Source organism: Plodia interpunctella, chromosome 16, assembly GCF_027563975.2.
Source record: "Plodia interpunctella isolate USDA-ARS_2022_Savannah chromosome 16, ilPloInte3.2, whole genome shotgun sequence".
NCBI lineage: Eukaryota > Metazoa > Arthropoda > Insecta > Lepidoptera > Pyralidae > Plodia > Plodia interpunctella.
In genome coordinates this window covers 4,809,518-4,832,650 of record NC_071309.1, presented here as the reverse complement: position 1 = coordinate 4,832,650, position 23,133 = coordinate 4,809,518, and the positions used below count along the sequence as shown (strand labels likewise).

Here is a 23,133-nt window from a genome sequence, read left to right as displayed (position 1 = left end):
CGAGACTATCTAGACGTTTTACGTAGTAGACAACAAGCGGCCCAAGACAGAAACTCATAGAAGACAAAAGGGGAAGCAGTAGGATACATGCTATAAAAATTACGTTTAACATAATGACAACGGAAAAAAGAGGTGAATATTATACACCTGTGCCAAAATTCTTACCTTCATTATGATAATTAACTTTTGTCGATAAATAATATTCTTATCTTTATGGCAAAATTGGAACCTTTGCCATTGTTTGCAAATACAAAAAATATTGCAACGAAATTTACTATAGTAATTTTGCATGACTATTGGCAGTTATTTTCAAGTTTATACATTTTTCTAGGTACATCATTAATATTATTTTAACCGATTTAAAAAAGGAGGTTCATATTTCGTCTCTGTTTTATTTTCTGTATAAGTACATACAAACTAGCAAGCAACTCGCTTCAAACTTCGATTTTAGTTACAATTGTACCGAATATTATATAGTGATAGATTGCTGCTAGCCTTTCGCCTATGAGAAAAATCTTCAATTTATTATTCTTTCTCTTGATTGATATAAATTATACTCGTACTTCTAAATGATATATTTGAAATACCGTAACAAAATCCAAGGCCGCGGTGCGGCGACATGGGAAGCTTATACAGCTTTCCTCTTCAGTCTTATTCCTCATGGCTGAAGGACTTTCTTGGCAATATTAATGGAGTGGTTTGCCATTGCCTTCCCCATTTCACGCACTAGACAAATTATCGACTAGGCAGAGGGTTAAGTGCGGGTTTGCATTTCACTTCTCACTATCGAGTCGATTCGAAGTGAGAAGCAGCCATTTAGCAGCAGCAGATTTAGAAGCAGCGGTTAGCTGCGTCTCACTGCGAATCGACTCGATGGTGAAATATAAATAGCAAAGTAGCACTACGCACACAGGTTTCCTCACGATGTTTCCTTCACTGGAAGAAGATGATGGTCTATGTAAACCACTATGTATAAAGTCAGACTGGTATACAAACATTTATAGCATTCGATTCGAACCTAGGACCTTTCGGCTCACAGGCGAGCGTCTTAAACATTACACCACCGCTTCAAAAGACTTTTTTTAAATAATAGGTACTTTATATTTTCTAACTACTTGCGCCACAAACCAAATACGTACTTCATACTAAGATGAAGAAGTAAAATTACTTCTACGAATTACATGTTTAATCACGTGTTTTAATATACATTCGAAACATGAATAATGTCAATTAATTAGATTCTTCATAATTTAATTACAGTGAACAAGACTTTACTGAAAAGTCATTAAACTACTTATAGCTACATAGTGTTACCGGTATTATTGCTCTGATAACAACTCTTTGTTTATTCACTATAGTGTCTTTACTATGGCCGATGGTGTTGTCCTACAATTCGTAATAAAAAATTACATTTTTAAATAATATTACAACTAAACATACCTTTATATAATTAATTTGTTTGCGTGAATATTAAAAAGTTAAAATTACGAAGATACTCGTAATTATTACCTATAATACAAATTTAAGAAAAATCACTAAAATCGCTACATATTAATTTGATAATATTCATGAAAAAATATTATTTATCTGATTATATTAAGTTATTAAAATTTATCTATTTAATGTTTAACGTGACTTTTCTTCAAACTCCAAAAAATATCTGCCAGAGGATTTAAAATGATGAAAATATTTTTGTGTTTAATCTTCTGCTTCGGTAAGTACTGACTGATCATTGCAGTATAAAACGAACTTGTTGACTAGATATAAAGCACATTCAAATATAAAAATTGTGGATAATAACTAACCACAAAATTAAGAAAAAAAACATTTATTTTTACTTTTACTTTGACCAGTTTGAAATTGACGATGTGGTCAAAAAACGAAACAAAAAGGTACGTTTGACGGTATGTCTTTAATATAAATAACTGATTAATATTTGTAAATAAATAAAATATTTAATAATTTCTCTTTTTTTCGACATTGTTAGCTTGTTTCGTTATGGTTATCATAATAACATTCAATGAAATGTTCAACAATATTTGGGTAGAGGACTGATGTTAGGGTTCCGTTTACATCATTTAGGCACTGAACCCTATAAATCATTATTCAATCGTCAATTTATTAGTACCATATCTAAAGAGGTAATCATGATAAAATAAGTCATGGGGTCCAGAGTTCAATAACCAGTGCGAGCACATGTTACTTACTTGTTTTCCCTGATGATTTTAGTCAACAGTCTTGTTTCTGTGTTTTTATGTTTGTGTCCATCGAATCTGCGATATTAGTGTTAGCTGTTAAATGTTGCTCTTTTATTTTTATTATTTTTAGTTTTTATTGTGTTTGTCCTTCTTTCACATCAAAATGGAGCACCACATTGAGGTGGTTTTTGGTCTGGATAGAGTTGAAAAGCTGGAGAGTGGCATAACTTACTTTTTCTCTCTTACGGAGCCGCGGGCAACAGCTAGTAATATTAAAAATATGATAGTGTGTTTGTCCTTCTTTTACAAATCGCTTTTATGCTAATTATGAGAAGATTTTATGCCCACCATAATGTAGGCAAAAAATTCTTATTGGCAAAAAAATACCACAATGTTTCATGGTAATAAGGTATAATTAGTTTCTTGTCTTATCTGACAAATTACCGTAACAGTAGACAGAAACATTCAATAATGATAAGGCATATTTTGAAAATACGACCTCCTTGCTCCTGCACTTGCCTTAGCCCCAAGGGCTTAAAGAAATATGTATCTAGATTTATCTATAATAAATCAATATATGTATTTCTATGTGTTACTCATAAAAATACAAATCATCTTACATACATTTTACTTACTTTACATACATTTATTAGCTTATTACTTTTATGTTTGTACTTAAATATTACAAAAAGAAAACGTAATGACGCAACTTATACATTTTCTGTTCGTCCTTACTTTTAAATCTTTTAAACATAGATATTGATAAAACAAAGTCACTTCCCGCTCTCTGTCTGTCGGACCCTGTGTATGCTTAGATCTTTAAAACTGCGCAACGGATTTTGATGCGGGTTTTTATAGATAGAGTGATTCAAGAGGAATTAATATACACAATTTATAATATACATCATATTTTAGATAAATTTATCTGAAATATTTTACTAGCTAATCCTCTGTTTGTATGTTTGAGTTTAATTTCTTTCACCATTAGAAAGGTACATTATCCAAGATTTGCTATAGGCTATATTTTATCTCAAAACTCCCACGGGAGCGAAGCCCCGGGCAGCATCTAGTTTGTGTGGTGATTTCAGTATTGGTGTTTTAATATACTATATAAATAATATTTTTATTCTTATATAAAATATTAAAAAAAATAATGAAATAGGAAGATATCTTTTTCAAGCTAAATATATTAATTTATCATACCGATATAGAGGTAATGTACCCCGTACTCACATGTATTGGTGATTTCAGATCAGATCTTAGCATGGCCTTTCTCAGATTGCGTTGAGCCTCCCAAAGAGTGTCCGAACGAAAACATCACTTTCTGGCTATATACGAGGTAAGTTAAATAAAACTTGGGTATGACGTTTTGCTCTGGAATAGGATCACTCCATATCTTCCTATGAATGTCGTACGAGGTGTCTAAGGGACTCCTAGGCCAAGGTGGCTTCTCAATTAAACACCAGGCAAGTTTTCACAATATTCTAAATACGTAAAATACGATAACTTCAAAAATGTTTTTTTATTTTCTGTCTACAATAAACTGACTACAATTATTTATGGAAGAACAAAACAAAATTTCATTTTCTGCTATATAGATCTCATTGAATGTCTGCTCTATTTCGACAACCAAATCAGCTATTAAATTAACCTACTTAGGGTGAGTTGTATCAGTTAACCTTGACGTTAACTTAAATATTTATGTATATATTATGTATAAACAATTACAGAACGAATGTGAATGACCCTCACGAATTACGTATCAATGACAAAGATACTATAATGTCTGCTCCATGGGTACAAGATGCGCCCATCAAAGTTCTCATACACGGATATACGGGACACAAGGATTACTCACCAAATACAGAAATACGGCCAGGTTTGTAATAATTTTTTTTTCTAGTTTTTATCGGTGGTATTACGATGTAACATGAGTAATGACTTCTGTGGAAACGATAATATGGTGTAATGTAATATTAACTTTAACGTGCACAAAAAACGCAAAGTACGCCATTTTGTCTAAGTTTAGGACCTACACGTCAGCTGCGCGCAGGTAAAAGTCAACTTCAAAGTTGACTGGTGCAACTTACTCTTAATCTAAAAGAGTGTAAAAAAATGCACTGAATGCATTAATAAAGTGTACCTATATAACCTTGAGACACATGGCAAATATTTGAAACAATGAAAATATAAAGGCGCTTCAACATAAATATTGAATGCAAACAATTCAAGTAGAATTCTTACAAGTGTTACATAAATTACGTTTATGAATTGTATCATATTGCATAGTTAGTTGACTTCAGTCATTGTATAAGAGTTATCTGATATCGCTTTGGATACTTAATACAAAAAATCGCAATTCTTACGACATACGTAAACTAGATTTCTTTAGGCGTCTTCTCAGCAAAATAAGAAATTCAGAATTTATATATATTATTTTATTATATAATTATGTATTACAGTCTGAAATATGGATTCACGTAACAATTTATTTCCACAACGTACCTAATCCCAAGTACCAAATTAATGAATGATTTGCGGTTGCTAAGGTTTGTTAATTGGTTTCTGACCGACAGTTCCAAACACTTTACGGTAATAAAGATCAATTTCGTAACTAGATATTTTGTTAAAATAATTTTCAGCTTACATGAAGTGTTGCAACTATAATATTATATCAGTCGACTACAAGCCTCTTGCTCAGTCGCCATGTTACCCAGCTGCTGCGAGGAACACGGAGCTCGTAGGAATGTGCACAGCACAGTTGATCGATGACTTGATTCAGACATACAACTTCGACCTGGCTAGATTCCACGTCATAGGCTTCAGTCTCGGAGGACAAACCGCTGGTCACGTGGGGAAGAACATTCAGTCGGGCGCTCTCCATAGAATAACAGGCAAGATACTGCTTCTGTTATTTATTACTTATTTAAGTAAAATAAAACATAACTATGTTTATCTATATATGTATTTGTTATAAAATATGGTATCGTTGAGTTAGTATCCCATAACACAAGTCTCGAACTTACTTTGGGGCTTACTGACTTAGCTCAATCTGTGTGATTTGTCCTAATATTTATTTATTTATTATTTATTTTTATAACTAAATGCGAAATTTAGTTTACCTTAGAGGATAATTACTTGATCTTGCAAAATCTATATTAATGGATTTCGATGAAATTTGGTATTCGGACAGGATACATGTGACTTGGAACTAGTTTTTATTTCGAAATTCCTACGAGAAGAAACCCTGGAGCAGGCTAGTCTCAGCCTAAGTATATATTAAGGGAACATCTCCAACAATATAAGCAAATCAAATTTCATGGTTCGAGCATTAGTTAACATATTTACTAACTAATTTACACTGTTCCAGGATTAGATCCTGCACTGCCACTTTTTGTTACACAAAATTCTGGAAGAAAACTCAACGCTGGCGATGCGAATTTTGTTGATGTACTTCATACAAACGCTTTGGAAAGGGGGAAACTGGAATCTTGTGGTGATATTGACTTCTATGCCAATGGGGGGCTCACCCAACCTGGCTGCCACGATACTGCGAATCAATGTATGTTTTATTTAGTTACATATGCGAGAAAAAGATTTTTATGCTATGTCTGCCATTCGTTGGCGGTATTTGTAAAACTCATGTCAGATGCAGGTTTTGGTCGCCACCGTTTTCGGTTCAGTAGACTGTGACTACATTGTGTAATGAAAAACTATAATACTTTGCAATAAATTCCTTTATCTAGTGTAGAATAATTAGGAAAGAGTATTTTTTAGTTTTCGCTAATAAAAAAAAAAGAAATTGGTAAAAATGTGATGGTGGCGCTAGTGTACAGTTGTGTATCGTCAATGTATAGACGTAATCGTAATTTTTCAGCAAGATCGAGCTGCGACCACGCCCGCGCGCCAGTGTATTACGCCGAATCAATCAATTCTGATGTCGGCTTCTACGGAACCAGGTGTTACTCCTGGATCAGCTACATGATCGGCTGGTGCGAACTCGTCGACTCCAATGAAGAAGTTCTTTATGGGGAACACATGCTTCTGAAGTAAGATTGAACTATACTTTTAGTTACTGATAGAGATAATTTAGTTACTCTCATCTCAGTGAGATGCAGCTAGCCAATCATACTTCAGCGTTGTGACGCGAACACAACCAAACCGCAATGTAATTGGTTAGTTGCGTGCGAATCGAGTCGACAGTGAGATGTGAATTGCTAACCCACACGTTGCTCTCTGAACGTTTTCTCGACATGATTTGTTTTATATTTGTTACAGCATATCTGGTTTGTACTTCTTCCCGACGAACTCTGATTCTCCTTATGCGAAAGGGCCAAATAAACGGCAAACTAGAAGATAACAACATCTAGCTATAACTACGAGTATATCGCTAATTTCACTTGCTTTTGAAAAATATAAATGAAGTTCTAAGACGACGTGGTATCCACCAATTTAAAAAATAAAGTTCATTTTGTAAACATTTGTTACAATAACAAGTCATGTATGTAAGTACTTAAAATACCTATAGGCCTTGTGTCCTAATGTCGTTTTCAATAAGTATGTAATGTAATTATGAAAACTCCAGTATTCTATTTTTTAAAAGGAAATACACGAAAATACAAGTCCACGTTTTTAACCATTTCAGTTACATGATTTATCAACAAAAATATTCTTCTATTGCCAGATCATTTTGCCAAAAGAAATCTTTTTTTTTTTTCGTTTAAGTTAATTAAATAATAATACCAAAATGTAGTTTACCTAAAGAACTTATGGACTGTCAAGTCAACCCACCTTGAAATTCGTTAACTACTCTATATTTTTATGTCGCACACACATATTGACATTACCGGATTTTGTTACGGCCTGACCTTAATTCAAGGATTCAGTGCCAATAATTTTGCCACCGAGTGTAATTTTTCTTATCCTGAATTGTTGGATGTTGCGAAAGGCAATAGGCTTGTTGCAATGATGTGTTGTTGTCATTTAGTATCCGCAAATTAGGCAATGTGGTAAGTATAGTGAGGTGTAGTGTGCGTTGCTTCACAAAGCGGCTTGTCAGATACCGCCGCATACATAGTGGTTAATTTTATGTTGGAAAGATGTTCTTGCGTTGAGTTGACTATTTTGTATGAATAGTTAAGATTTAACGCATGTCAAGGACAAGATAGAATCAAGGTCTTAACGTCAGGCAATCCGCAAGCACGCTGCCTACTATCATTAATTTTATCCATTATAAAACAACTTGTCTATCTGTTTGCGTTGAAGTTAAAAACTACTGCACGAATTTTCATGCATCTTCTCCCTCATCTCCGCATGCGTTCGGGGCTGTGCCGCCGCAAAGCCCGGGGTCAGCGTAAAAAAAACCATGTATTGCTCGTACAGACTAGACTACGCTAAGTGTCCCCTTGTACGAATAAGAACCACACATATGAATAATGCCTAAATTTTGTCGAGGTTGATACGATTGCGTCCAAAAAATCGATCCTTGCCGACTACATGTTCAAGACACGGACATTATCAATAATTTAAAAATTAAAAAACTTGAATAGTTAATTACTGTTTCATTTTCAAATGCTAAATTATAACAATCCTTATGTTCTCTAAATTCTCTGAGTTTACATTTTGCCTTAGTGGTCATGACCATTTTCTTATCTAAGTATATATTAAGTATGTAGTATCCAGAGTCATGACTCTGTATACTAATTTAAACTTGAACTTTTTATTTAGGGGTTCTAATTTTTTATGAGATGAAATGTAGTTAAAATATAAAGAATAATTCCTACCAAATTGCCCATAGTTCGCAATAGACAGAGACGACGGACGTAAAAGGGGGAGCCTTTTATCAAGCAGTGAGGCATACCATCAAAAAATATAATTCACTTAATGACAATATGACGCCAGATTCACAATATCAACCATCTCAATCACCGGTTAATATATCTGAATAAATATAGTATTAGCTCTATATTTATTCAGATAACCAAGATTTCATATTTCAAAATCGAGAGGGTGTGTCTCCATTCGTTATTTATTATATTCTAATCTATTGGACAGAAGTAAAACGTTTATTTGTATTGCCACAGACACTATTACTAAACAAACAACTAAATATACATATATTAGAAACAACGATATATACTAAAATAATAAAAGTATTTACAACATAAGTTAAAATTAAAAATTAAAACTAAATAATAAATAGTACAATACTATTTACGAGTACCATCAAATTATATAAAATAAAACTAAAAACTACCTATCTTAAAAATAACTTAAAAATACATATAAATTAAAATTAACTAAACTTGGTTTATCCGCATTATGATGCAGAGATTTACCCTACTTTCTGTCGGGGTTAAACGATTGGTTATTAAAAAACGGAACTGTGCAACATGGTATTTTGGTGTGCGTAACTATTAATTATGACAGCAACCACGTAACTTGTGTAAGGAAGGTCCAAGATCCGCGATTATTCGTAGAGGGGCAGGCAGGGCAAGACCGCACTTTCGCCGCCAGTCCTCCGCCACAGCACACACGACCTGCACGTGGACCGCACACAAAATCAGCTGATCGTTACGAAATTGTCTCGAACGTTCGTAAGGACGTTTGTTTGTTTTTTTAAGGAAACTAGTTATGCTATAATAGACGTTAAAAGAAAATGATAACGAGTATAAAGTGCATATTTTTTATTGGGATTACCGCATTACTCATAACCGGTAAGTCAATTTATCTAATTCGTAAGTATTTTTAATTAGAACTTGATAGTCATAAATTGGGAATTAAGTAAGTTTATCATCTGTGACATATTGGGAAATTAATAATCACAAATAATTGTTAATTTCACACGTTCAGTAGAATATTTCACACATAGGCACGCGGTGTTGCGAAAACCACATTTTATACTCTCCATAGAACCTTCATTACGAAGTTTGAATGATTTTCACCTGCAATTAAAATAATGAAATATATTGAAATCGCAATAAGTCTCAAAAACAACATAATCCTTTTCGGATGTATAAAATGTATGTAGGTATGTATGTACGTACGTATACATATTAATGTATAAGTTAATTAAACTCTTGCTTCGGGGTCACTGAAACGTGTTGAATGATTTATTTATATATTATATTATAAATTATATGATAAAAATGAGTTAGGTACTAATTTTTATCTCAAGGGTGCTACCTATTTAAGAAAAAATCTATTCCAGTAGTCCTTTTTTAGATTTACCTAATCTAACAAGAGCGAAAAATTCTGAATTGGAATCCAGGTTACCGTCAGATACATAAACATCTTCATTCCTTCAGAAAAAAACAAATACATTTATAAAGCATTTATAATACTTATTAGTTAAGATTTGGATTGAACAGGATTACCTTGTATAGTCAATTTATCACACTGTGTAAGTATAATTAAAATTGAGAAGTGTAAAAAAACTTGAATTATGTTTGAGGCATCATGAGTCGTAATATTAACTGCCTAATTTAACAATGACTTTTTATGAGTAATACTTTAATTGGCAAAGTCGTCGCTATTTAGCAACTTAAAGCAATGCTTAAATGCCCACGTGATGTAGCCTTAGGTTAACTATGTACCTAACCGTCATTGGCAATGATGCACGAACAACTCAAAAAGTTGTGTTAAATATACCTATATCATACTCAAACTAATGATACATACATACCAAGAGTAGTACAGTACCTTTTACTTACCGCGAATGAAGATGAGGGCGGAGGGCTATTTAAAAAAAAAGATATTTTTTATGTGTAGGTAAGTACTCATATATGCCAAAATAAAACCACCTTAACGTATATAGAAACCTACTGGCAAGTGGATTTCTTAAGAACACTCAACAAAAATGCATTTTTATTAAAATGAATCTTAAATTGTAAATCACAATAGAATACGAGTAGTTTATAATAAAAAGTGAATACTTATATGTTTATTGCATTTGATAAAAGTTGATTCTATGAAACAAATGCATTGTGTCAGTTTTTGCATCACTGATTTTTTTCACCGGCAGCATTTCTTTAGATTGTCCTTTAAATTGTCATTTATTTGGCACCCAAAGGAAAAACTGTGAAGATCCTCGATTCTTTAAAATCACATCATAATCGGCAGCAAGTTCCGTTTTGCCGCAATACTTTTGTATTCCTCAAAGATATTTTATGCGTATTGTTATTTATAATAAACGTCGTTTCGTATCCCATTGAGCAATCGGTCGCTATATGACCTCTGTAATTCGCTATGTTTGATCTTATACCTACGTATTTTATCAAACAATAAAACTATTTATATTACCTTTTATATAAGATCCAATTAAGTCTAAGTTTCAGTATTAATAATCAAAAGGATATTCCGCTCGAGTTTACATTTTACATTTCTTTCTTTTTGTTTAAAAAACATGTGTGACATGAACAAATACGGAAAAAATGAAAATTGATTATTGTTACAATTTAAATAAGATTAACTCAACAAAAAGTAAGTTGTTTCCTGTTTGTCACTAATTTGATAACTTTAGAAATGAAGATTTTCTCTTAATTTAACTTAAAAAATAATACCCAGTCTTAAGCGTACTTTGTGTTATTTTTTGAAATAAATACCTATATAATATAATATATTGTCTAAGTATGTTAGCATAAATTTGTGTCAATCTGTGTAACAAAAATTATATGCATGTTAAGTAAAAGGAAATATTATCGCAAACTCATGTCAAATGTGAAATATTTAAATTAGACAAATACCAGTATAAACTGTATATTTCAATGTCTTACACTTTTCCATATGAGTTAATGAAATTATTTCTTAATTTCGTGTGTCCATTAGGACGATATTTTTTTAACTTATATTAAATTTATACATTTTGCGCGAACATGTTTTGAAAATCGAAATTAGAACGTCATTCGTGAACTAAGGGATAGGTGGACTAAGCGACTCACTACGTGGATAGGCCCTCATAACCGTAGAGCAGAGAGCGCCTTCTAGAGATATGGGTGGACGACATTCAAAACTAGCCGGAAAAGACTGAAAAAGAAAAGCTGTGTTCAACATGGAGGTTATTGGAGGCCTATACTCAGGAAGGAGCCTTGACTAATTAAGGCAAGCCTTTCCTTTTATAAATGTAAAATATACATAACTAGCGGCCCGCTAAAAGTGAATGATGCATCTACATTCGATAGCCTGCATACCTACATAATATTTTTAGTAATTAGTTACATAATAATAGAAATTTACATAATATAGGAAATTTCCTTATTCTCATGTACTTAACTGTCTCACAAATGACGCATCATTGAAATAGTTTCGACGTCCTATATATAATAAAATAAATAAAAAAATGACTTATTTTTAACCGACCCAAAAATAAACTGAGTCAACTAATTTATCAATTATTACGGACCTAAATAGGTTTTTCAACAAGTAAATAAAAAAATACTTTTGCCATTTGCGAGCCGAGTAGTATGATGTAAACTTGCGCACGCACACTGCGTTGATTCAATTCTTTACTTCCCAGAATAAGGTTGCCACTTGTACAAAATGAAACAATTATTTAACTTTAACTTATAACATAACACTATTATTATGTGATTTTAAGTAAAATAACATAATAAAAAAAATTTGAGCAAATAGTTATGAAATTTGTTTTGCACATTAAATATAATTATTAAATTTTTCCTATTTTCTTCTCTACTCAAATAACTTTCACATTTACCTATGCCATAAATTGCATATTATTATTGGACAAAAATATTCTGAATATAACTTAGCTTTTTTATTCAAGCACTTTTACGTGCGACTGTCTTTTTGAGTACATGACTATATTGTGTTTGGATCAAATTCAAATATCAGAGTACTCAGTTGTGTTAGGGTGAATGCGAGTCCATGACCCAAAAATCAAGCACACCAAAAGAATGGATTTCCTTTTTTCATTAGAGACAGGTTACTGGAAAATGTATCTTAATTTGACTTGTTCATCGGATCTGATTGCCAAAGGTCTACCCCAAGTGCTTCTTTTTACTTCTTTCCAAACCGGTAATGCGAAACTCAGTCATTGGACCAACGAAATCTCTGAAAATCATCGCGCTATCTTTTCATTAGCCATTTGTGACAACATCGACCGTCAAAGGAACCCAGTATACTGTAACATTGTAGATAGGTACTACTACTTGTGTAGACACCTAGATTATAGCTATTAATAACTTGATAGTGTCATCATCATCATCATCTGCAGCCCTCCGTGACCCACTGCTGGGCATAGGCCTCCTTCCGTCTACGCCAACCAACTCTGTCCTGGGCTATCATTATCCAGTTGTTGTCTTTCCAGCAATTTCCTTGATAGTGTTAAAAAAGTCAATAAAGTAGTTTTTTTATCTTCTAGAACCTATGGTGTCATGTGATCATTTTTCGAGATAAAAACAATAAACAAAAGTTTAATGTAATATTGTTGGTATACATATACCGAATTTTGACAACCCTGCGGTACTTTCATTCACGTGCATATCAGCGAAACGTCCGACTTTTGAGTTGCATAATCGTCTCTCGTCTCTGTTCTCAGAAAAACAGGTTTTGCATATTAGGCTAAAATATTATATTTGTGACATAATATATGTAACTGTTTACTTGCAGCAAAAATACTTTATATACAAATAGTAAATAGTTATACTATTTAGATATAATTTATTTGAATTCATGTACATACGAGTATTGTTTTACCGTTGTTTAATGGTTGTAAATGAATAAAACCAAAACTTGACATATTTTCATATTTGGAGGTCATTTTAATATGTTTTAATGGTCTGACTTAAAATTTATACATAAAATTTATTCCGTAACACAAGCAAGCAAAAAAACCTAATACCAAGCCGAAATAGGCGTTTTTACACCATTTGCAGAGGTCACTTAATCATTACTACCTATTCAACTCAATAAATATCAACTAAGTAAAATTGTATCATATGAATGCATAGCACGGCACTGCGTGTCGACATAGTGTGGTGTTTGTGTAATTTTTAAGAAAGACTAGATGCGTTTTTGCAACTTATAATTTAAAAAAATACCAACATACAACATTTAGATTAAAAGTGACTTTCTTAATAAACAGATGTCTATATAATTTATACATATAAAATATGTTAAAAATATTTTAAAACTAAGTCACGGCTGACAACAACACATGACCGTGACATAAGACAATATTATTATTTATTTAATACAAACGTGTTAATTTTATACAAAAGTCGTTAATAATTTATTATTAATTCGATAGTGTTGCAATGTAGCCTTAACCTTCAATTCGTACCTACACCCTAATGTCGTCAAGATAGATGCATGTCAACACTAGTGGAAATTACGAAACTCCTGAGTATCATATTCTGCTAACAAGAAGCCATACCTAAGTAAGAGTGGTCTTTCAACAGTATACTACTACCTACATAGCCTACATAGGAAGATAATTGTCACTGGTGCCACAGATTATATAATACTTCCAGTACTGTACCTTTAACACTTTCAAGATAGACTGCAGGCTGCAAGCTTAAGTCTGATTTAACCAAGCGAGCAAATGCTTGGGCTGGCCACAGGCTATGATGATCGATTGGTAGGAGAACCAGAGTGGGGAAAGAATGAGCATTCCCTTGCCTTTTTATCCCACAGCTGGGTATAGACGTTTTTCAATTTAGGCTTTAGAATATTTATACTGCTATTGAAAAACATATTGAGACAAGTTATTTATTTATTGTTAACAACAATATGCAATGTTAATGTTTTCATATCGAACGGTTAGATTAACATTATGTACTGCAGCGTGTAACCCATTTTCGCAATGTTGGGAACTGGTTCACTTTACCTATGATATTCTTTGCTTCGTACCTATATTCTATTTATATGTAAATGTTTAGAGACTCGAAAAATTCAATCCGATTCAAAATTTTCATTATCATCTTTATTAGTTGTATTATTTATTAGCTGTTGAATTTCTGAAATGCTGTCGCAATGATGCAATAGCTATACCAACCGTAAATAGTTTTTCATAATTATTTAACATAAACAGTATTTTTATGCAATTAGTAGTTGCGTTTTTAAAATATTAATTTAACTAATCATAATAAGGTATGTACTTAGGTAGTACCTAATAAGTAGTACAAAATCAAATTTAAATTAAAATAGCGGCCCTTCCCGGCTTCGCTCGGGTAAAAACATAATAAATTATAATCCTAAATCAACCTGGAATCACTCTATCCTTTGATAAAAATCTCATGAAAATCATGTAGTAATTTTTGAGTACGGACAGACGCGTTAGAAGTTTTTATTTATAATATGTAAAGATGATCTTTGACATGATTTCTCTTTATTAACTTCCCTATCTGCCCGGGTATTTTTTTATCTGATCTATGGTAAAAATGCTTGATAAAAATAATTACCTACTTTTAGTATGATTACTTTTCCGATCGATCGAGTTCTACGTGATCGAAAACAATGTCGATGTGAACTCAATGAAGAGTGAAAGTGTGACATGTCGCGTATACGGTGCCGTGTCACACGTGTCACTAACAATCCAGACAAACTGACCTGTCACGACCTTGAAATATGCAAAGTTGTCGGTCTTGTTATATTAGTTAGGTGTAAGGAAACCAGTTTCCAAACGATAGTTTCCAATGTGGCCGAAGGGGATGAATCGCACGTAACGTACACACGAGGTTTATGCACCTTGGTAGAAGAACCATAAATATCTCGACGAGTTGACGCGCTGCTGGTAAAGTTAAATGTCGTAATTGACTAGTTCTCACCAGTCTGGGGCTAAAACGATTGCATTAATATAACTAAGGCGAAGTTCAATCGGTCCTTTCATTTAAGTGCAATCCCGGTTCATGTTCTTTGCCATGGAGCGTCAGAACTCAGGGTAGGCATTTGTAAGTATGGGTATGGATTTAAAAATAGCTGCTATAGTCCCGACATGTAATAAGGAGAAAGATACCACATTTTCCAACTCATGCTATAAGGAGAATTCGTTAGGAGAAAACCTTTTGATTGAAGAATCTAAATATTGGTGTCATTCGAGTACCCGAGCGTTCCTTGCAGCAACTACAAAAGTTAAGATTGTCATGATAGTTGTCAATCTTCTTATAATAAGATGGATTTATATTAGTTTGGCACCTTTTGGATTTGCCTTTCTGTCAGAGTCATGCGGAAACGGTGAACAAGACATTTGGTCCCTGCGTGATTTGCCATTTTAAAGCGGAGTTCAAGACTGAAAATCACTTATTTCTCAAGCGCTGGCGAATTAGAAATTCAAATGTAACCAATAAAATTATACCTGTTTCAATAGTTAACAAGTATTTACTGAGACATTGTTGTGTTTGGGATTCGTTGTTACGAATGGCAAACATGACTATAACTCAGTAAAAAAATGCAAAATTTCTCTGTGAAAAAAAAATGCTAATTTTATGCGACATACAAAAGAACAAGTTGTATCTTAATTAGAAATTTTCAATGCAAAGAAACAAGGTTATCGCGATTTTAAAATGTTAACCAGTCAACAACAAATAACATACGATTTATGGAAATTAAATTGACTTAAAATGTAATTTGTAATATTTTTCTTAATCTTTTACTCACTCATGTGTCGGCACAGTATATAACTATGTCACTTAACCCCTTCTATATAACTCTGTCACTTGTCATTCCACTAAACACTTCCCTTATTATTCATACTTCCTTTTTTCATCCATCCATCTGTTCTTGGACTTCTTTCTATTCCTTAATACCCTTAACTTCATTTTTAGCGACCTTTTAAAATCTTACTTATTCATCATTTTATTATCGAACATTTTTATAAACATAATAAAATATCACGTAGACAAATATACACATGAATTTTCGGCCTAAACCTTATTTACACTGTTTATTTAAGTGCCTACGTACTAAGATAAGTATTTTAATTTTTAAACATTAAACATAAGCAGAGAATATTATTCTTTTGATGAGAGCCTGCGAACAGATTCCGTAAACGCACGTACCTAACCTATGCAATAGGTCAAGGAAGACCATGGTGTCAATAGATTCCATTGACTGTTGTTTTATTGAATGACGTCATGGAAACACCTATCAATATTTCATTTTATAGCAGACTAGCTTTTGCCCGCGTCTTCGCCCGCGTAAATATCTCTATGAAAGCACAATAGACATGATTTTCATATGATGATGAAGAAGAAGAAAGAGAGATGTTTGAAAAAAAGTAGCCTATTTTGAAACGGGAGTCGTTAACTACATGCATACCAAATTTAATCAAAATTGGTATAGCGGTTTAGCCGAGAAAGCGGATAGATACACATTCGCATTTATAATATTAGTACGTATATAAAATGTACCTTCAATATCTGTTGATGAATTCAATCCATTAAATTTATCATCACAAGCTTCTTAACCCCTGTCGCCAGTAGTTACAGTTATAAGCTTAACCTATCTGTGTATCTGTATGTCTGTCCGTGGTATTCTAGCTGCCAAACGGCTAAACCGATTTACCGGTTGTAGTCTTTTTTTTATTTGAAAGAGAAATTAAACAAGAGTGTTCTTAGCTATGGGTGTTCAGCCGATTGGAAATCATCAGCTCTTTTCTAACAGATGAGATTAGTCGGGGGTTTCTTAAATTTTTAATTTAGTTTTATTTAACCTCGATTTTGCAATATACGTTTTAGGAAGTTGTCATATAGGAAGTTATTGTTCACAACCTGAGAGCAGAATTCGTACATTTTATATTGGTACGTGATAAAATGGTTACAATAATAGTGAATTATCTCCATAACGCGAAGATAATGTTTTTTAACTACGGATTTGTAAATTTCCAGTATCGGAAAGTCAGCCGAAGCCAGCTCGCCTCATCCCGGAGAAGAAGCCGCAATCGATTCGGGATGTGTTCAATACGTCATCCTGCATCCCGCCCCCGTACCGGTGTCCACATCCAAGGATGCAGTACTTTTTATACACCAGGTAAGCTCAGATTTCGAATTTTACAACTTCTAGCTTTATCTACCCCATATGAAAAATATTGTCTTTATCTATGTACGTACAATCTACTTGAAATCATATGGAAGAGTGATGTTACGAAGACAATACTATAATTTAGTGTTCGAAATTCAGTTGTTATTAAATAAAATCTTTTAATGTAAATTAAAGAGACCCTAAAGTCCGAAGTTGCTGACATCATCTCATCTGCTAGAAAATAGTTGACCTTTTTCCAAACGGCTGAACACACATTTTCTAAACATGGCTGAAAAACTCTCTTTCAAATAAAAAAACTAGATCTAAATTGGTTCAGCCGTTTTGCTTCTGTAAAAATGCCACAAACAGAAATGATACACAAACACATTAAACTTATAGCTCTCCTTCTGTTGTCGGAGGTTAAAATGAAATTCCTCTAAACTTCTGAGACACTGAGAACAAAAAAGAGAACTAATAATATTTTATCGTGAATTTATTAATTGCAGAACAACTCAAGAAAAAGGTGAACTACTAAACACACTGGACAACGACTCTCTCACGAGGTCCAAGTTCAACCCGATCCACCCAACGAAGATCGTCGTCCACGGGTTTGGAGGGGGGAGGAACCTGTCCCCAAGCACTGATATGAGAAAAGCGTACTTCACCAAGGGCAATTACAATATAATTATAGTGGATTACGGGAGTTTGGTTAAGGAGCCATGTTTGAGCCAGGTGAGTTTTACTCTATTCACTATTTAATAAGCTTTTAGGTAACTTGCAATGTATGTAAGTATGTATGTTCGGGTGGAATCTTGTAACTCAATTTTGAACAGATATCTTCAACCGATTGAGCGGAATTTTTGTGCACACGTTTAGTTTGCATGACAATGCATTATTATGATGGTGCGATCGGTTTAACCATTCGGAAGGACACAATTTTTTTGTCACATATTGTTGAATACAATAAGATCTTTCTGACCAAAATAAACACTTGGTGAATAAAAGGTCAAAACTTATATATCTATATATTCGTACTTACCTATCTATATTATTTGTGGTTGTGAGACGAGTTAATGGTTTTATTTCATGAGAAGAAAGCCTTCTGATATCTTTTCAGATAATTACACCTCGTTTGTTAGTGCGTATAATGAACTGTCTATAATTGTAATTCCTTGAGTGATGATTTAGCAACCGAAGATATATGTGTGCATAAGGCTCGTGGTCATGGTATGTGAAATGAAAAACAAAACGACCAGACCATCTTGTAAATATTGAAGATGTGGTTCACTGTCGTCTCATCCACACAGGCCCTGACCTATGGCTACGTTGCGCTCTGTTGCAACGACGACGTTGCACGTCGCAGCTCCGTCATGCTCCGTTTTCTATAGATTTTGACGTTGACATGCGTTGATGTACGTCTTAACTCCATATAATTCTACATTGTTCTGCGTCAACGTAAACGGACGAGAACGTGACGGAAGACGACGGAGCGCAACAGAGCAATGGGGCATGGCTCCATTAGTAGGTAGTAGGACTAAAACGTTTTTATATAACTATGTAACAAATTATTAAAGTAAACATTATCAAACAAATCACGAATCGATCTTAAAGAACGTACCCTCACCAAAATCACTGAACCATTTTTAAGAAACTTTCTCAGAGCTCTCTATTCTGTAAGGTCTATTTATTACAATAATATTGAACTATTTACTTACTCAGCATTATCTCGATTCAATTGTTCGACGATTCATAAGTAAGACATAAATCTCTCGAAATATAGAAAAGCATACTAAAATAAATACATAAAAGTCAACATTAATAGTTCGTTTTAAGCTTAGTTTTATGGTACTATACTGATCGAATATCACAATGACTTACCTACGACACTCTGTAATACTGTTCCAAACATTTTTATTTTCTTCATTTCTACTTATTTTAATTACTTTATATGTTAATTAATTATTTGTTAGATGTTTTTAATATTTTTATCATTGTTTCTTATTTTATAATTTGGTGTCATGTCTGACATATTTCCATTACATGTCCGTCGAATACTATAACTTTGTTAAAATGTTTTATTTATAAGGGAGAAAATTATATTTTTTTGTAGTGGCGAATAAAAATGTAGATTCATTGTAATGAATTCCAGGTAGACTGGGCACCGCGGTTTGCGGGCCTATGCATAGCGCAGCTAGTGGAGTACCTCCAGTACCACCCTATCAAGCCGTTTCCTCCTGAACAACTGCACACCATCGGATACAGCGTGGGAGCGCATATACTGGGTCTCGTCGCTAACCACATCACTGACGGCAAGCTCGGACGAATCACTGGTGGGTGATGCGCAACTATTGTATAGATGACTAAGGAAAATGTGCTGCCCTGACAGTGGGTAACAATAGCAATCCCAAAGAGTGTTGACGTCAAGCCAGTCGTAACACCACGGCCAAATATTCTGGTTGTGATGACTCTGAACTCCCTCTCATGTGAGTGAGAGATCATCACTTATGATTCTCATCTGAACACACATAAGCCTTGATAGCTGAAATACAACGATGGCATTCCAAGTAGGAGTATATACCAAGTATACGTGACGTCATGTAGAAGTCATCAGTCATGCGAAGCGCAACTATTATAATTAAGATTGGTGCGCGCTAAACGCAACCAGGAATACGTTAAGGTGATAATACCAAATGAGACACAAAACAAGTTTCATTATCTCTACGACAATTTTTCTTCCATATAATAATAATAAATGCGAAAGTTTTTTTATTTGTCTATCGCTTTCACGGAAAACCGCAGGACTGATGAATTTCTACTGATAAAGATAAGGCGATGCCACACATAGAAGAGCTAGTAAAGGATGTGGGTCCAAGAAAGAGCCATGCCCCATTGCTCAGTCGCTCTCCGTCAACAGAGAATAAGCCTGAAATTGTTTGAAGTTTCGCCGTCAGTGTCAAAATTTATAGAAAACAACGGAGCTACCGTATCATTGCAATGAAGCATGGCTGAGTAATGTGGTACGGCTCAAAGAGTTTAATGGTCATATATTTTTATCAGGCCTCGATCCAACGATCTTGTTCTATATGGGCAACAACCGGTCCCGAGATTTGGACCACACAGATGCCCTGTTCGTGGACATACTACACACAGGAGCCGGCATCCTGGGGCAATGGGGACCTAATGGCCATGCTGATTTCTACGTCAATGGCGGGTCTAGCCAACCAGGGTGTGCACACGATACGATATTCCGTAAGTTTAATGGTACTTGTTAAAATGTTATAAAAAAATGTAAACCTCAAACTTATTCGCCGGTGTACGCGCATATGGCTTGTGCGGCCAATCTTGTTAATGAACATCCTGATACATTTATTGCGAGCATGTGTGAACGCGCCATTATTGTTATGCCAGCTAAACACTATCGCCAAACTCAGACGCGGTCGCGAATGCACGTTCATTTGTGTAACAAAGTTTCGCGAGCGAGCGATAGTGTATGGCCGGCATTAACTTATATCTACTCGTAAACGCTGATCCAATTAAAGGTACAAGTGACCCAATTGTATTAGCTTCTATATATATCTAGCTTTATACCTGCTGCAATGGGCGTAGGGTGTTTTTTATAACTTCGGGTGCGTCTGGTGGTATAACTTTAATAATTGTGCCATCTATATCAATTTACTAGTATTTGCTACTAAAAGCACCAAGCTAAACATGGAAACTGAGTATCTTTGAGCGAGTAGAGTAGCGTACATAGTTCAAACAACTATCACAAGATGGCGTTTTATAAATTGGTTCACTCTTCATACAATACAAATAAAATTATAAGTCGAAAAATATCGCAATTATAGTTAATAACATATGTACTTTTCTACAAATCAAATTTACACGGTTTCATAAATGTTTACTACAAGCCCGGATTGTCAAAGTACTAAGTAGTTATCTCAAATAACATATTCAGAACTAGCTGTTTACCCGCGGTTTCTGCCGCTTTGCGTTTCAGAGACCCTGTCATGTGACCATACAAAAGTGACGCCATACTTCATAGAGTCGATCAACAGTCGCGAGGGCTTCTGGGCAGGCCCTTGTCCCAGCCTTTTCTCCTATCTCATTGGTTGGTGCGAGCCTAAAGACTCCGAATATGTTCTCATGGGAGAACATGTATCACATAAGTAAGTTATCTTTGTATTACCAACTAGCGGCCTGTCCCGGCTTCGCTCAGGTAAAAACATTATAAATTAACCGCATGAAAATCCGTCTAATAGAGATTGTAACATATTGTTGGTGGCATGTGTATGGGCATACACATTGATCACGCCGCACAAAAGGTTAAAAAATAAAAACAAATATGGATGGCCTGATATTTGATTTTCAACTTTTTTTATTTGTTAAACTGGGAGTAAATACAAATATTTCACTGAGTTAAAACTTATGTTTACTTACAGAGCTCGAGGTGTGTACTACGTTACAACGAACGCAAAACCTCCATATGCCAGAGGCTTCCCTGGAAAAACCAGACGGCTCAGATCGATCACCCCGTATAGCTGATCAAGGGAAAACTAGAAAATAAAGTGAATAATAAAAGAGAGTAGACAGTTGATAGTTCCAACTATGTAATAATGCCATTCATTCACAAAGATGACCAACGGCCAAATTACAGATAAATAAGTTTAAAAAAATATATATCTTAGACACAAGCTTTTATTGTTGTCAGAGTGATCTTATTGCATTAAAAAATCATGACTGTGCAGTAAACTGTCGAGGAGTTCCCCCGTCGGGAGCCGTTCATGGGTGCACTATCAGGAAATGCTTATCATAATAATGCATTGTCGTACACCAAATGTGTGTAGAAAATCTCAACTCAATCAGATAAAGATATCAGTATCAAAATTTAGTTCCAAGATTCCACCCGAACATACATACTTACATGCATTGTAAGATGATGATGGATCTACAATTTAAAAGCATATAAAAATATGTGGTACTGTAAACGTTTATTCACCCAATTTTTATACTATAAAGAAGTAGGATTTTACGGTATAAAATACGGGTATAAATACGGTGTATACATCAATGAAATTTTATTATATGAAACAAGTTTTAATTTCTTTAAAACGTGTTATAAAGATTTATCTAATTTTTTGATGTTAATTAAGTATTGTTGGCAGTGATAATTGTATATATTAATTCTCATCATACAAATCATATTTCATATAAATCCAACAAATCACAAGTAGACGCTTGATTCTAACAAAAAACAGAATCGCTTATATGAAGACATAGGTAAATTTTATTCAGTGCTTCCAAGTTTTTATTTCATAATTTTTATTTATTTTATTGTATACAATTACATATGTAAATGGGTAAGTTGGGGTAAATTATTTTTATGTAGATAATGTAATTTTATTAATTTCAAGTTTAATTTAAAAAATTTAAAAAACTTTAATTTTAAGTTTAATTAAAAATGTGTGATTTTTTACAACCAGGTGGTTGTAAAAAATTACGTCTTCCAATGGATGCTTGTTTGTCACTTCTAATCTATCACAATACCTGACTGGACATTCTTGAATGAAATTTGATTTTTAAATCATAGTCGCCGGCAAAGCCTAGCTGGTGTAGCTATTTAAAGTTCACCGAGATAAAATGGGAACAACAAAATATTAAATTATAAGTAATTTTCAATAAATTCGTCTGAAGATTATAGCCCAAAATGTAAATTCATTATTTACCCCGTTATTCATAAAAAAGATAAAGAATATTTAAAGCCAAATTAAGTTTTGTCACCATCGCACTTTACAAAATTTGTCATTGACAGAGACAAATATACTTTAGAAAAAAAATTGTTTTGCTAAATTTCGCTCCCGTGAGAAATTTTTTAAATCCGCATATTTTATTTAAACATTGATAAAACATGAATTAAACAAACAGCTCTTCCGCTTAACAATAAGTTGATAGACGCAGTAAA

General features: G+C 33.7%; 2 protein-coding genes across 2 annotated transcripts; both read left to right on the top strand.

Moving 5' to 3' along the window:
• Positions 1–1,281: 1,281 nt before the first annotated feature.
• LOC128676754 (pancreatic triacylglycerol lipase-like) lies at positions 1,282–7,748 on the top strand. The gene is made up of 7 exons (XM_053757067.2): positions 1,282–1,714; positions 3,450–3,537; positions 3,929–4,077; positions 4,841–5,092; positions 5,569–5,760; positions 6,076–6,247; positions 6,477–7,748. Exons 1-7 carry the CDS (start codon positions 1,678–1,680, stop codon positions 6,556–6,558), a joined length of 972 nt encoding a protein of 323 aa, XP_053613042.1. The 5' UTR covers positions 1,282–1,677; the 3' UTR covers positions 6,559–7,748.
• A 967-nt stretch (positions 7,749–8,715) lies between these two features.
• LOC128676774 (uncharacterized protein) lies at positions 8,716–21,854 on the top strand. Its single transcript, XM_053757098.2, has 7 exons — positions 8,716–8,914; positions 17,042–17,183; positions 17,681–17,906; positions 19,324–19,504; positions 20,232–20,423; positions 21,172–21,340; positions 21,614–21,854. Exons 1-7 carry the CDS (start codon positions 8,857–8,859, stop codon positions 21,714–21,716), a joined length of 1,071 nt encoding a protein of 356 aa, XP_053613073.1. The 5' UTR covers positions 8,716–8,856; the 3' UTR covers positions 21,717–21,854.
• Positions 21,855–23,133: the final 1,279 nt, after the last annotated feature.

What these genes read in the sequence shown, in the direction of transcription:
- LOC128676774 (XM_053757098.2), top strand. Translation starts at nt 8,857, where the DNA reads ATGATAACGAGTATAAAGTGCATATTTTTTATTGGGATTACCGCATTA. An exon ending in AGGAGCCATGTTTGAGCCAG is followed by an intron (nt 17,907 to 19,323) that starts GTGAGTTTTACT and finishes AATGAATTCCAG; the next exon opens with GTAGACTGGGCACCGCGGTT. An exon ending in GGAGAACATGTATCACATAA is followed by an intron (nt 21,341 to 21,613) that starts GTAAGTTATCTT and finishes GTTTACTTACAG; the next exon opens with AGCTCGAGGTGTGTACTACG.
- LOC128676754 (XM_053757067.2), top strand. Translation starts at nt 1,678, where the DNA reads ATGATGAAAATATTTTTGTGTTTAATCTTCTGCTTCG. An exon ending in CCACGATACTGCGAATCAAT is followed by an intron (nt 5,761 to 6,075) that starts GTATGTTTTATT and finishes GTAATTTTTCAG; the next exon opens with CAAGATCGAGCTGCGACCAC. An exon ending in GGGGAACACATGCTTCTGAA is followed by an intron (nt 6,248 to 6,476) that starts GTAAGATTGAAC and finishes TATTTGTTACAG; the next exon opens with CATATCTGGTTTGTACTTCT.